This window comes from Salvelinus sp. IW2-2015, linkage group LG19, assembly GCF_002910315.2.
Source record: "Salvelinus sp. IW2-2015 linkage group LG19, ASM291031v2, whole genome shotgun sequence".
NCBI lineage: Eukaryota > Metazoa > Chordata > Actinopteri > Salmoniformes > Salmonidae > Salvelinus > Salvelinus sp. IW2-2015.
In genome coordinates this window covers 24,197,203-24,211,998 of record NC_036859.1, presented here as the reverse complement: position 1 = coordinate 24,211,998, position 14,796 = coordinate 24,197,203, and the positions used below count along the sequence as shown (strand labels likewise).

Sequence of the window (14,796 nt, the reverse complement as noted above, 5' to 3'; positions counted from 1 at the left end):
AGGGGATTTTCATGTTCCCTAATCACCCTCTTCATCAGGTGTTGCAAGCAGGCAGGAGACAGGAGGGATAGGGTGGACAGGGTAGGAGGGACAGGGCAGGGGGGACCGGGTAGGTGACAGGACCAGTAGCATAGCCAGGCACAGCTATGGTCAAGTCTCCTTAGTCGCTTATGAGGGGTCAGGATTTGTAAGAGAAAGACTGTGCTCACAGGGGTTTGATTGAGAGCTTCTCTGTATGGTGAAGTTGACTAATTTAATTGGATAGGAAAATAAAACCGTGGCCATTCTGGGGAGCTATAATAGATTGAGTCCCAAATGGCACCCTATGACACATTACTTTTGACCAGGGCACAATGGGCTCTGGTCAAAAGTAGTGCAATATATAGGAAATAGGGTACCATTTGTGATGCAGGCTTTGTGTAGCAGCAAGTTGTTCTACTGCAGCGGTAGGCACTACACCAGACCAACTGAGCTAATTTGAATAGTTCAGTGATTGCCTAAATTCAACACACCTGGTCTTCAAAGTTGGTTAAATCAAAAACATGAAGTGCTGTGGCACTCCAGGACCAGGGTTGCCTACTCCTGTTCTATTGTCTAAASGTGCCATCTGAGACTCTTAGCAAAGCTCTTAGCACTTAGAAAAGGTCAGCTCATTAATATTAAAACTCTGCCGTACAGAAACATTAACCTGTGCTGAGGCAACTGTCAATTGTGGCCTCTAGTTTGGGATAAATACTGCCACAGCTCATTCGGACTGCTTCTCAATATTACACATAAAGGCAGGGTTTCCCAACCCTCTCCTTGGGCCCCCTCAATGTTTCACATTTTTGTTTTAATCCTAAACTGTCAAACCTGATTCAATTAGTCAACTAATCATCAAGCCTTTGACTAATTGAATCAGGTGTGTCAGTTTATGGTTAAAACAAACATGTGAAACGTCTGTGGGGGCCCAAGAAGAGGGTTGGGAAATCCTGCATTAAGGGACTGTCTGTCTGAGACCTAGAGAGCTGGAGAGGGGATACAACTTCTTAACTACGGAGGAACTGTTAAGCAACACCATACGACTCTAGCCTTGTGGAACTATTGTAGTGTAGTACTAGCCTGGTCCAAATCGGTATGTGCTTTAGCCAACTCTTCTAACTGGTGTTGTACTGCCATGTACACTGAACATAAATATAAACGCAACATGTAAAGTATTGGTGCCATGCTTCATGAACTGAAATAAAATATCCCAGAAATGTTCCAAATGCACAAAAAGCTTATTTCTCTCAAATGTGTTTACGTCCCTGTTAGTGAGCATTTCTCCATTGCCAAGATAATCCATCCACCTGACAGGTGTGGCATATCAAGAAGCTGATTAAACAGCATGATCACTACACAGGTGCACAACACAATGCCACAGATGTCTCAAGTTTAAGGGAGCGTGCAATTGGAATTCTGACTGCAGGAATGTCCAAACAGAGCTGTTGCCAGAGAATTTAATGTTAATTTCTCTACTATAAGCCTCCTCTAATGTCGTTTTAAAGAATTTGGCAGTATGTCCAACCGGCCTCACAACCGCAGACCACCCGTATCGCGTCATGTGGGCTAGCGATTTGCTGATGTCAATGTTGTGAACAGAGGGTTATGAGGTTATGATATGGGCAGGCATAAGCTACAGACAATGAACACAATTGCATTTTATTGATGGCAATTTGAATGCACAGAGATACCGTGATGTGATCCTGAAGCCCAWTGTCGTGCCATTCATCRGRCYCCATCACCTCATGTTTCAGCATGATAATGCACGGCACCTGTAACTCAGTAAAATCTTTGAAATTGTTGCATGTTGCATTTATATTTTTGTTCAGTATAGTTGGCTAAAGCACATCTGGACAAGTTTAGTAGTAGTATGATTGCAGTATTTGCTATATAATAAGTATTTTAGTATTGTCCTACATTAGTAGGACTGGGTATAGGTTGGAGTGACTGTAGTGACTTTTGGTGTGACTTTTGAAGTGAGTATTATTTGAGTGACTGCCATACTGCTTTAMGATGATGCCTTGTGCTCTGGGCTGAGTCCGTATCTAGCATGTGTAGCTCTATGGCTGGCTGTCTATGGCTGGGCTGAATCAGTCTAGCATGTGCAGCTCTATGGTTGTCTCTGCTATGGTGGTGGGTGTTGGGTGGTGCTGCTTCCTCTGCCGAAGCCTTCGCCACACTATTAATACATGCTACTGAATCACGGGTGTAATGCAATCTGCCTGGGGAGGGGAGGGGGCTGGATTGGGGATCGGTCTGGTCCAGTGCGTTGAGGAAGGCTCAGCATCAGCAAGCCGCACGTAATGCCTTGGACCAGAGCTAGGCTGGGGAGGGCTGGGAAAAGTGGAATCAAGGAAATGCAATTGAGATTCTGTGTTTGTTTTCTCTTTATTCTTCCAATTTGTTATTTAGTTGTTCAATAACCTATAAGATATAAATATACTATTGCTATCACACACACACACTACTGTTCAAGTTGGTGCCTATGTGCCTGGTGTAATGTATGTTGACGTTAGGTTGTTTTGTCTGCCTGTGGGTTTTCTACTGTGGGCTTGGTGTCTTGTGTCTGGCCAATCAAGCCTCTACAGAACTATCAGGTTTCAAAGCCTTCTACGGTCTATTGAAAGGGACAAATGCAGATTGTGTATGCTCATGTATTTGAAGTGTCCATTCAGACATGATTCAGTATATCYCCATGCCCACCTCCACTCTATTCTCTTGCTCCTTCCATCTGGCTCTGTATTCTCTTCTCCTCCCTCAGTGGATTTCACACCTCCCTCCCTTTCCTATTTAAAAAAACTACATCTTTTTTTGTTTAGTTTTGTGGTTTCCTTCTGTTTGCATGATGTGGATCATACTGGATATGACCTCTGACTGTTTTGTGATGCACTTTGTCATTTGACTTCTGCTCTGTCCTGTTCTTTTGGTTGAGTTTTAATGCCTTCATGCTTCTTCATCGTTGTCTTCCACCACCGTGATCTCAGTTTGAGTGTTGTAGCTAGTAGCCCAGTATGAATCTTTTGTAGAATAGTTTCTTCATTGTATTGTTTGTTGGACTTGTCTCAAAGCTTCCATTCGCAACCGGTGTGAACTGTAGGCTTTTTGTTGACCACTAACATGCTAGTAGCATCTAATAGTACTGTGTTAGTGGTAATGTAGTGTAACAGACATCTTAGCTCGGACACTAACCCTGGCATYTTGTCATTCTGCAGGGTACTTCAGGACCAGACCCAACTACTGTGTATGTGGACATGAGGGCACTGAGGCACGACAGGTAAGGGCATGCTCCTATCAYAACATCCATGTTTAACTGTGTTATCATCAATTATTAAAAAACTTAGCTACAGTTGAAGTCGGAAGTTTACATACATTTAGGTTGGAGTCATTAAAACTCATTTTTCAACCACTCCACAAATTTCTTGTTAACAAACTATAGTTTTGGCAAGTCGGTTAGGACATCTACTTTGTGCATGACACAAGTAATTTTTCCAATAATTGTTTACAGACAGATTATTTCACTTATAATTCACTGTATCACAATTTCAGTGGGTCAGAAGTTTACATACACGATGTTTACTGTGCCTTTAAACAGCTTGGAAAATTCCAGAAAATTATGTCATGGCTTTAGAAGCTTCTGATGGGCTAATTGACATCATTTGAGTCAATTGGAGGTGTACCTGTGGATGTATTTCAAGGCCTACCTTCAAACTCAGTGCCTCTTTGGGAAAATCAAATGGGAAAATCAAATGGGAAAATCAAAAGAAATCAGTCAAGACCTCAGAAAAAGAAATTGTAGACCTCCACTAGTCTGGTTCATCCTTGGGAGCAATTTCCAAACGCCTGAAGGTACCACCTTCATCTGTACAAACAATAGTGCGCAAGTATAAACACCATGGGACCACGCAGCCGTCACACCGCTCAGGAAGGAGACGCGTTCTGTCTCCTAGAGATTAACGTACTTTGGTGCGAAAGTGCAAATCAATCCCAGAACAACAGCAAAGGACCTTGTGAAGATGCTGGAGGAAACAGGTACAAAAGTATCTATATSCACAGTAAAACAAGTCCTATATCAACATAACTTGAAACACCGCTCAGCAAGGAAAAAGCCACTGCTCCAAAACCGCCATAAAAAAAGCCTGACTACGGTTTGCAACTGCACAAAGATTGTCCTCTGGTCTGATGAAACAAAAATAGAACTGTTTGGCCATAATGACCATCGTTATGTTTGGAGGAGAAAGAGGGAGGCTTGRAAGCCGAAGAACACCATCCCAACTGTGAAGCACGGGGGTGGCAGCATCATGTTCTGGGGGTGCTTTGCTGCAGGAGGGACTGGTGCACTTCACAAAATAGATGGCATCATGAAGATGGAAAATTATGTGGATATTTTGAAGCAACATCTTCAGTCAGGAAGTTAAAGCTTGGTTGCAAATGGGTCTTCCAAGTGGACAATGACCCCAAGCATACTTCCAAAGTTCTGGCAAAATGGCTTAAGGACAACACAGTCAAGGTATTGGAGTGGCCATCACAAAGCCCTGACCTCAATCCCATAGAAAATGTGTGGGTAGAACTGAAAAAGCGTGTGCGAGCAAGGAGGRCTACAAACCTGACTCAGTTACACCAGCTCTGTCAGGAGGAATGGGCCAAAATTCACCCAACTTTGTGGGAAGCTTGTGGAAGGCTACCTGAAATGTTTGACCCAAGTTAAACAATTTAAAGGCAATGCTYCCAAATACTAATTGAGTGTATGTAAACTTCTGACCCACTGGGAATGTGATGAAAGAAATAAAAGCTGAAATAAATCATTCTCTCTATTATTCTGACATTTCACATTCTTAAAGTAAAGTGGTGATCCTAACTGTCAGGAATTGTGAAAAACTGWGTTTAAATGTATTTGGATAAGGTGTATGTAAACTTCAGACTTCAACTGTATATAGTAAATCAAGTTTGTGGTGAATTTTCCATAGTATATTATCCGTCAGTTGCCTAAATATGATAAATAGAAGCTCTTCAGAATCATAAGTATGGCATCTATGCCAACGAAATGTTGCTCACAAACAAGAACAATATCTTAGACCATGCTGACATGACATTGAAGACCCATTACCTCTGCGGTTGCCATTTACATTTAATAGTTTCACTGCATTGTGTGCATAAAAGTTGGAGCCAGACACATTCCTTGTGACACGCGTGTACAATGTTTGACTTTAAGATTAGAAAGACGGCCCGGGGTTAGAATAGTGAGTGTACAATGTTTGACTTTAAGATTAGAAAGACGTCCCGGGGTTAGAATAGTGAGTCTGGGTAGTGTATCATCCTAGAACATCCCACACCCAATCAACAGATCAATAGGCCCCAGCCTGCAGCCGATAGTGATATATATAATATATATCCTACAGCAAACTAATAAATGCTTTTGTTTTATTTGAAATATTTGTTTTTGTATTCTGTTACCTAAGACATTCGTAAACGCAACCAAATCATTTTTGCGWTAGCATGTATGAAATGTAGTAGTTCCACTGCTAGAATATTGCAATCGAAATGACTGCTCATTAGCCTCGAGGCCCAGCYGTTATAGTATTAAAAAAATGTGTGTGCGTGCACTAATAAGAGGGCCTGTGGGGAAAYAACGTGTCGCCTTACAGAAAACAAATGCCCGTCCGGCCCTGGCAGGGACACATAACAACATGCTTCACACTGGGCCCACAGCTTCCAAATATACAGCCCACAGCTATTCACATACACACTGTGCAATTCTAGACAYTCATTTTTGTCTCCACCACTGCTCTCCTCCCTGGGATGTAGCTATTGTGTTTGTGTTGAAAGTTCAGTATAATTTGTATACTAAAAGGAATTGTCTTGTACTCACAGAGCTTGTCTCAAATGGCTCCCTATTACCATAGGGTTCTGGTCAAAGTAGGGCACTATATAGGGAATAGCATGCCATTTGGGACAGAAACACAGCATTGACTCAGCAGCCCAGTAACTCTTCACTTCATCCCTTCCTCCCTCACAGGGTTCGTCTGGTAGAGAGAGGGTCTCCACACAGCTTACCACTCATGGAATCTGGAAAGGTGAGTCCCTGCCTGACTAGCTGAATGAATAAACAAATGGTAGMCATTTGCATAGACAAACTATACAATGAAGTATTTATATCACTGAGACTAAACTAGTGTAAACTGTTTGTTTGTGCTGTGCTTTGATTAGTCTAATCGTGTAGTTAGTTTCCACAGCAACCCGTCCCCATAATTGAGGAAGTGTAGGTGAGAGTAGGACTGTTATGGTGACCGTATTACCGCCACACCGGCAGTCGCGTGTCATGAAGGCAGTCAAATTCCACATGACCGTTTAGTCACAGAAATTAGTTTTATCCAAGCTCTGATATTACTGATGTTCATTAGTAGCCTACCAAACTTGCTAACTGTCTGGTACTCAGCAATCTATTATCCCTCTAATCACTCTGACATCAATGCAAATGTAATCAAAAATCGAATCAAACACTTCATGAGAGCCCATGAGCTCATGTTGGACAACATTTCTATAGGCTATGCAATTGCGTGAGAAAACAGGGTGATGGCCTCTATTTAAAAAAGGAGGATCCCATCAGCTTTCTATAMGCTAGGCCTATTATATTTATTTCACAACTTTCGCTATTTAAGTGCATAGATAAAAACAATTCCCCTGCCCCTGTTTCGAGAGAGGTGCATGATAATGGTCCATTCTAAATCAAAACAAATGTCACAGATCATTTTTAGTATACCAGTCAATTCTACATTGTAGAATAATAACAAATATGGAATCATGTCATAAGCAAAAAAGTATTAAACAAATCAAAATATATGTTAGATTTTAGATTCTTCAAAGTAGCCACCCTTTGTCTTGACGACAGCTTTGCACACTCTTGGGATTCTCTCAACCAGCTTCATGAGGAATGCTTTTTCAACAGTCTTGAAGGAGTTCCCACATATGCTGAGCACTTGTTGGCTGCTTTTCCGCTTCTCCCGAGTGGCGCACCGGTCTAAGGCACTGCATCTCAGTGCTAGAGGCGGCACTACAGACCCTGGTTCGATTCCAGGCTGTATCACAACCGGCCGTGATTGGGACTCCCATAGGGCGGCGCACAATTGGCCCAGCGTCGTCCGAGTTAGGGTTTGGCCGGGGTAGGCCGTCATTGTAAATAAGAATTTGTTCTTAACTGACTTGCCTAGTTTAAAATAAAATAAAATCCTTCACTCTGCTCCAACTCATCCCAAACCATCTCAATTGGGTTGAGGTCGGGTGATTGTGGAAGCCAGGTCATATGATGCAGCACCTCCTCACTCTCCTGCTTGGTCAAATGGCCCTTACACAGCCTGGGGGTGTGTTTTAGGTCATTGTCGTGTTGAAAAACAAATGATAGTCCCACTAAGCGCAAACCAGATGGGATGGCGTATCACTGCAGAATACTGTGGTAGCCATGCTGGTTAAGTTTGCCTTGAATTCTAAATAAATCACTGACAGTGTCACCAGCAAAGCACCATCACACCACCACCTCCATGCTTCACGGTGGGAACCACACATGCGGAGATCATCCGTTCACCTACTCTGCGTCTCACAAAGACACTGCGGTTGGAACCAAAACCGCAAATTTTGACTCATCAGACCAAAGGACAGATTTCCACCGATCTAATGTCCATTGCTCGTGTTTCTTGACCCAAGCAAGTCTCTTCTTATTATTGGTATCCTTTAGTAGTGGTTTCTTTGCAGCAATTTGACCATGAAGGCCTGATTCACGCAGTTTCCTCTGAACAGTTGATGTTGAGATGTCTGTTACTACTCATCCTGAGTATGCTATTCTGTTCTTCTGAAATTTACTAGATTTTCTTCATATCATGTTTCTTTAAACCCGTCTAAAGTAAATCATGTATTTATTGTGAAGGTATAGGCTATATTACATGGATTTATTAGACTTTTTGTCTAATAAATGTAGACGTTCCAAATGTCTGCATCAGTGGCATGCGTGGATGCCAGGAGATGCTAAATGTGTTTGTTAATTAATTAACGGTCAATTACCATGAGACCGGCAGTCATTTGCTTAACAATCACCGGCTGACGAAATTTTGTGACCGCCCTATGTGAGAGTTAATTGTGCTCCGGGTCAGACAGCGTTCTGCTCTGTCTTTCAAAAGGACCAGCCAGGAGATCAAGATCCATCTGTCACTCAATAATAAGGCTTTTATTTCTATCTGAATTCCAAATGGCYCTATATAGTGCACTACTTATGACCAGAGCCATAGGCACTATTAAGGGAATTAGGGCCACATACTGTGCGAGAGCGAGTGGGCCATTTCAGTCCACTCTACTCAGGGCTCGGCGGTAAATTTGTTATATAAATGGCCTCGCTGAAGGGAGAGAAAGAGAGAGGAGTGAAAGGGAGAGAGGAGTGGAGAGATGAAATCACTAATTGTCTCATCCTTATTGCCATCAGATTCTACCTGGTGTTCGAATTATCATCGCCAACCCGGAGACCAAGGGACCACTGGGAGACTCGCACCTTGGAGAGGTCGGKTCAGACATAATCACGCTCTCATTAGAATCCATACAAACTACAATACATCAGGCTACAGCCAGTCCACGTAACTTCAACACACATTAATATCTTCGGTCTATCCAGTCTAATGCTAAGTTCAGTAAGTGTTATGTAATTGGTCTAAAAGTACACAGTTATCGCTGGATTGGTCTGTGGACAGATGCACTACAATAGAAGTCCAGAGCAGAGTTGTGCTGAATTGATTTGGGTAAAAATAATACAACTAGACGTGTATTGGATCCCAGAGGATAGCACATGAAAACATTAAAACACTTGTTTCAAAAGTTGTCCTCAATGGGAGAAAAAAATGTAATTGTTGTTGTCCACAGATCTGGGTGTGCAGTGGACACAATGCCAGCGGCTACTTCACAGTGTATGGAGACGAGGCACTGCAGTCAGATCACTTTAATTCCCGTCTGAGCTTTGGAGACACACAGACAATCTGGGCCCGCACCGGCTACCTGGGCTTCCTCAGGAGGACCGAACTGACCGACGCCAGTGGGGGTACGTTAACTGTGCCCTTCACTACCAAATGTACTTATTACTGCATACTTTCACTGTTTTACTGGCGAGGTCAACATACATTGTCTGAAGTGTTTGTATTTGCGTGTGCGCGCGCAGAGCGACACGATGCCTTGTATGTTGTGGGGGCACTGGATGAGGCCATGGAGCTGAGGGGAATGAGGTATCACCCCATCGACATTGAGACCTCCGTCATCAGGACACACAAGAGCATCACAGAATGGTGAGAACTGTAACTAATTTCATAAGGCAGTTCATTCAGAAAGTATTTTACACATTTTGTTACGTTACAACCTTATTCTAAAATGGATTAAATAAAACATTTTCCTCATCAATTTACACACAATACCCCTAATGACAAAGCAAAAACAAATACCTTATTTACATAAGTATTCAGACCCTTTGCTATGAGAATCGAAATTGAGCTCTGGTGCATCCTGTTTCCGTTGATCATTCCTTGAGATGTTTCTACAACTTGAMTGGAGTCCACCTGTGGTAAATTCAATTGATTGGGCATGATTTGTAAAGGCACACACCTGTCTATATAATGTCCCACAGTTGACAGCGCATGCCTTTATGGTAGAGTGGCCAGACGGAAGCCACTCCTCAGTAAAAGGCACCTGACAGCCCACTTGGAGTTTGCCAAAAGGCACCTAAAGGACTCTCAGACCACGAGAAACAAGATTCTCTGGTCTGATGAAACCAAGATTGAACTCTTTGTCCTGAATGCCAAGCGTCACATCTGGAGGAAATCAGGCACCACTCATCACCTGGCCAATACCATCCCTACGGTGAAGCATGGTGGTGGCAGCATCATGCTGTGGGGATGTTTTTCAGCTGCAGGGACTGGGAGACTAGTCAGGATCGAGGGAAAGATGAACGGAGCAAAGTACAGAGAGGTCATTGATGAAAACCTGCTCCAGAGCGCTCAGGACCTCAGACTAGGGCGAAGGTTCACCTTCCAACAGAACAACGACCCTAAGCACACAGCCAAGACAATGCAGGAGTGGCTTCGGGAAAAGTCTCTGAAAGTCCCTGTGGCTCAGCCAGAGCCCGGACTTGAACCCGATCGAACATCTCTGGAGAGACCTGAAAATAATTGTGCTGCGACGCTCCCCATCCAACCTGACAGAGCTTGAGAGGATCTGCAGAGAAGAATGAGAGAAACTCCCCAAATACAGGTGTGCCAAGCTTGTAGTGTCATTCCCAAGAAGACTCGAGGCTGTAATTGCTGCCAAAGGTGCTTTAACAAGGTACTGAGTAAAGGGGCAGAATACTTATGTAAATGTGATATTTCTCTTTTTATTTTTTGTCTAAAAAATWGTTTTTGCTTTGTCATTGTCGGGTATTGTGTGTAGATTGAGGGGGGYAAAACGATTTAATCAATTTTAGAATAAGGTTGMAACGTAACAGAATGTGGTTAAAGTCAAGGGGTATGAATACTTTCCGAATGTACTGTAATTAGTGTATTGCCTGTATCCCGTGTTTCAGCACCATGAAAAATTGCTTGAGGATTTGTAGTTCTGGTGGGTGGATGGCGTAGCTCACCACTTTATGGGCATTCTATCTAAACAAATGTCATTTCTGTTCAAATATCATGCTGATTTTGTCCAATTTCGAATTGTTAATGTTGACCAATTAAAATGCCGTAGATAAACTAAGTACTGTACTGAATGTTTGTTGACATGTGAGTAGCTAGCTAAGTACTTACTGTACAGTATGTTGTTTCAGTGTGGTGTTGACTAAGTATGTACGTTGTTGTTTCAGTGTGGTGTTGACTAAGTACTGTACGTTGTTGTTTTCAGTGTGGTGTTGACTAAGTACTGTACGTATGTTGTTTCAGTGTGGTGTTGACTAAGTACTGTCACGTTGTTGTTTCAGTGTGGTGTTGACTAAGTACTGTTGTTGTTTCAGTGTGGTGTTGACTAAGTACTGTATGTTGTTGTTTCAGTGTGGTGTTGACTAAGTACGTATGTTGTTTCGTGTGGTGTTGACTAAGTACTGTAGTTGTTGTTTCAGTGTGGTGTTGACTAAGTACTGTATGTTGTTTCAGTGTGGTGTTGACTAAGTACTGTACGTTGTTGTTTCAGTGTGGTGTTGACTAAGTACTGTACGTTGTTGTTTCAGTGTGGTGTTGACTAGTATGTACGTTGTTGTTTCAGTGTGGTGTTGACTAAGTACTGTTGTTGTTTCAGTGTGGTGTTGACTAAGTACTGTATGTTGTTTCAGTGTGGTGTTGACTAGTACTTATGTTGTTTCAGTGTGGTGTAACTAAGTACTGTATGTTGTTTCAGTGTGGTGTTGACTAAGTACTGTATGTTGTTTAGTGTGGTGTTGACTAAGTACTGTATGTTGTTTTAGTGTGGTGTTGACTAAGTACTGTATGTTGTTTTTCAGTGTGGTGTTGACTAAGTACTGTACGTTGTTGTTTCAGTGTGGTGTTGACTAAGTACTGTATGTTGTTTCAGTGTGGTGTTGACTAAGTACTGTATGTTGTTTCAGTGTGGTGTTGACTAAGTATGTACGTTGTTGTTTCAGTGTGGTGTTGACTAAGTACTGTATGTTGTTTCAGTGTGGTGTTGACTAAGTACTGTATGTTGTTTCAGTGTGGTGTTGACTAAGTACTGTATGTTGTTTCAGTGTGGTGTTGATAAGTCTGTATGTTGTTTCAGTGTGGTGTTGACTAAGTACTGTATTGTTGTTTCAGTGTGGTGTTGACTAAGTACTGTATGTTGTTTCAGTGTGGTGTTGACTAAGTACTGTATGTTGTTGTTAGTGTGGTGTTGACCTAAGTACTGTATGTTGTTTCAGTGTGGTGTTGACTAAGTACTGTTATGGTGTTTCAGTGTGGTGTTGATAAGTACTGTATGTTGTTTTCAGTGTGGTGTTGACTAAGTACTGTATGTTGTTTCAGTGTGGTGTTGACTAAGTACTGTATGTGTGTTTCAGTGTGGTGTTGACTAAGTACTGATAGTTGTTGTTTCAGTGTGGTGTTGACTAGTACTGTATGTTTTGTTTTCAGTGTGGTGTTAACTAAGTACTGTATGTTGTTTAGTGTGGTGTTGACTAAGTACTGTATGTTGTTTCAGTGTGGTGTTGACTAAGTACTGTATGTTGTTTCAGTGTTGGTGTTGACTAAGTACTGTATGTTGTTTGTTGTTTGTGTGTTGTTGTTTTCAGTGTGGTGTTGACTAAGTACTGTATGTTGTTTTCAGTGTGGTGTTGACTAAGTACTGTATGTTGTTTCAGTGTTTGTGACTAGTACTGTATGTTGTTTGTGTGTGTTGACTAAGTACTGTATGTTGTTTTCAGTGTGGTGTTGACTAAGTACTGTATGTTGTTGTTTCAGTGTGGTGTTGACTAAGTACTGTATGTTGTTTCAGTGTGGTGTTGACTAAGACTCTGTTGTTTCAGTATCAGTGCTAAGTACTCGTGTTGTTTCAGTGCGGTGTTCACATGGACCAACTCCTGGTGGTGGTGGTGGAGTTGATGGTTTCGAGCAGAAGAGATAGATAGAGATATCCTGGTGACCAACGTGGTTCTGGAGGAACACTACCTGATCGTGGGAGTGGTGGTGGTGGTGGACATCGGGGTCATCCCCATCAACTCTCGGGGAGAGAAGCAGAGAATGCACCTCCGGGATGGCTTCCTGGCTGACCAGCTGGACCCCATATATGTGGCCTATAACATGTAGCCTATAGCCTGCCATCTGTAGACCTACTAGACCATAGACAAGGCCTTGTATGGACAGACAGTGCTTTATGTACATACTGCAATGCAACAGGACCTTTGGTCTCTGACAAGAGCAGGGAGAGAGATGAGAAGAGGACGTGAGTCCCTAGACCCAGGCGCTCGCTGATTTTGTGTGACGTTGTTGCTAAAAACAAAAGCACCTAAAATTGGCAGGTGACGGGTTAGTGAAGTGTTGGATTGGAATGGGAGGACCTCCATGTGTAGATGATGAGATAGCAGAGTCCCAGTCTAGTTCAGATTCTTGCTTTTTTGGTTATTGCTTTTGAAGTAAGTGTGTATATATTTTCATGTTGAGTATTGCTGAAGTCGCTTGTTTTTTTAATCTGCCCTCTAAGAGGTTAGAGTATTTTTTAAGAATATTTACAAACTGTGGCAAATGGTATTTTATGTTTACCTTTTTTAATGATATCAATCATTACAAATACAGATATGTTTTGATACAGGACATATCAATGTTGTTCTTGAACTTTACAATATGAAGTACAATAAGTTGTTTTATGTTTGTTGGTTCATTTTTTCAACCAAGTTTTTAATTCTGCGCGAACATTTATTTTTCTGTAACAACTGTCCCGACTACAAGGGGAACCAGTGTGATTATTTTAACTAGGCAATCTTTTACTCTGTTATGTTCAATATCATTATACATAAATTAAAGGAAAACACGTTATTTCATATCATGTAAGTATGTACAAAACGGATTTAATTTATTTTGTTCTCTTTAGAAGTATGAGAGAAGACATTCAAGAATGTTTTAATCTTGAATATTTGCTAATATAAAACAAAGCATTGTATTACCTTGAGTGAATAGTATCACATCAAGTATATCAAATATAAATATAGATCTATATTAATTAAAAGACCTAGGATTCACCAATGAAAACATTTGAAATGCAGTACTTCTCACTTGCATGGTGTAGACAGAGCTGAAGTTGTTGCGTTGTTTGAAGGACATAAAGGGGAGGAATATAAGTATTCAGACTGTTCTCTCAATAACTGCACACAGACAAATAAGAGCTCTGAAAGGATCTAAAGCAATTTTGGAGAAATTATGTGTGTGTGTGTGTGTGTGAGGAGGATGGTACAAACACCTCTGGTGGGAATGATGATAATGAATATGTCTGTGCTGGCGTGTCACACTTGTATCTGAAACAACAGGTTGTAGATGGTCACCAGAATTGTAAATAGAAAGTTTAGTCCTTCATATTTTTGCATTGAGAGATCAATCAGGGCTCCTATATTGATGTCACAGAGGGAAGAATTATGAAAAAGTTCAAGGGGAAAAYATTATTTTACAGAAACCCTTTAAAGGAATACATGTTGGAGCAACTCAAGGTGGAATAACAGATTTGGGGGAGCATGAAACCTCATCTGTGGGGAATCATACATGATTTAAGGTTAAAGTTCAAGGCTAAGAATGTTTTAGTTAAAACGTTAGAATCATTAAAAGCACTTTCTACACAGCATTTTTTTTATTGGCAAGGATGACCCTGACATGTTTTTAAAGATTAAATGTCTTAACTGAGTTGGCATAAGTCTTTCAGTTAAATAAATATTTCAATGATTTTGACTAAAATGACATTTGTTTGTTTATTTTTGCAGCAGTACACGTTGTTTCACAGAGGTTTCATCTCAATGTAATTTTATTGTATGCTCAAGCATATTAGATATGTTACATACACTGAGTATACAAAACATTAAGAACACCTGCTCTTTCAATGACAGACTGACCAGGTGAAAGCTATGATCCCTTTTAATTTAATTATACCATACATTATAGGGAGGGTCTAATCCTTGACGCTGATTGGTTAAAACCGCATTCCAGCCAGTGTCTATTTAAGCAATAAGGCACCTCGAGGGTTTGTGATATATGGCCAATATACCATGGCTAAGGGCTGTTCGCAAGCATGATGCAAAGCGGAGTTGTGGTATAGCTG

At 41.4% G+C, this 14,796-nt stretch overlaps 1 protein-coding gene across 1 annotated transcript in view; it reads left to right on the top strand.

Moving 5' to 3' along the window:
- LOC111979222 (disco-interacting protein 2 homolog C-like) overlaps nucleotides 1-14,435 on the top strand; it is a 309,794-nt gene extending 295,359 nt beyond the window's left edge. Inside the window, 8 exon segments of the mRNA XM_024009605.2 lie at nucleotides 3,234-3,295; nucleotides 6,035-6,092; nucleotides 8,486-8,560; nucleotides 8,917-9,091; nucleotides 9,209-9,332; nucleotides 12,554-12,573; nucleotides 12,576-12,609; nucleotides 12,611-14,435. Coding sequence (XP_023865373.1) covers nucleotides 3,234-3,295; nucleotides 6,035-6,092; nucleotides 8,486-8,560; nucleotides 8,917-9,091; nucleotides 9,209-9,332; nucleotides 12,554-12,573; nucleotides 12,576-12,609; nucleotides 12,611-12,803 — 741 coding nt within the window. The 3' untranslated portion in view covers nucleotides 12,804-14,435.
- The last annotated feature ends 361 nt before the right edge of the window (nucleotides 14,436-14,796 follow it).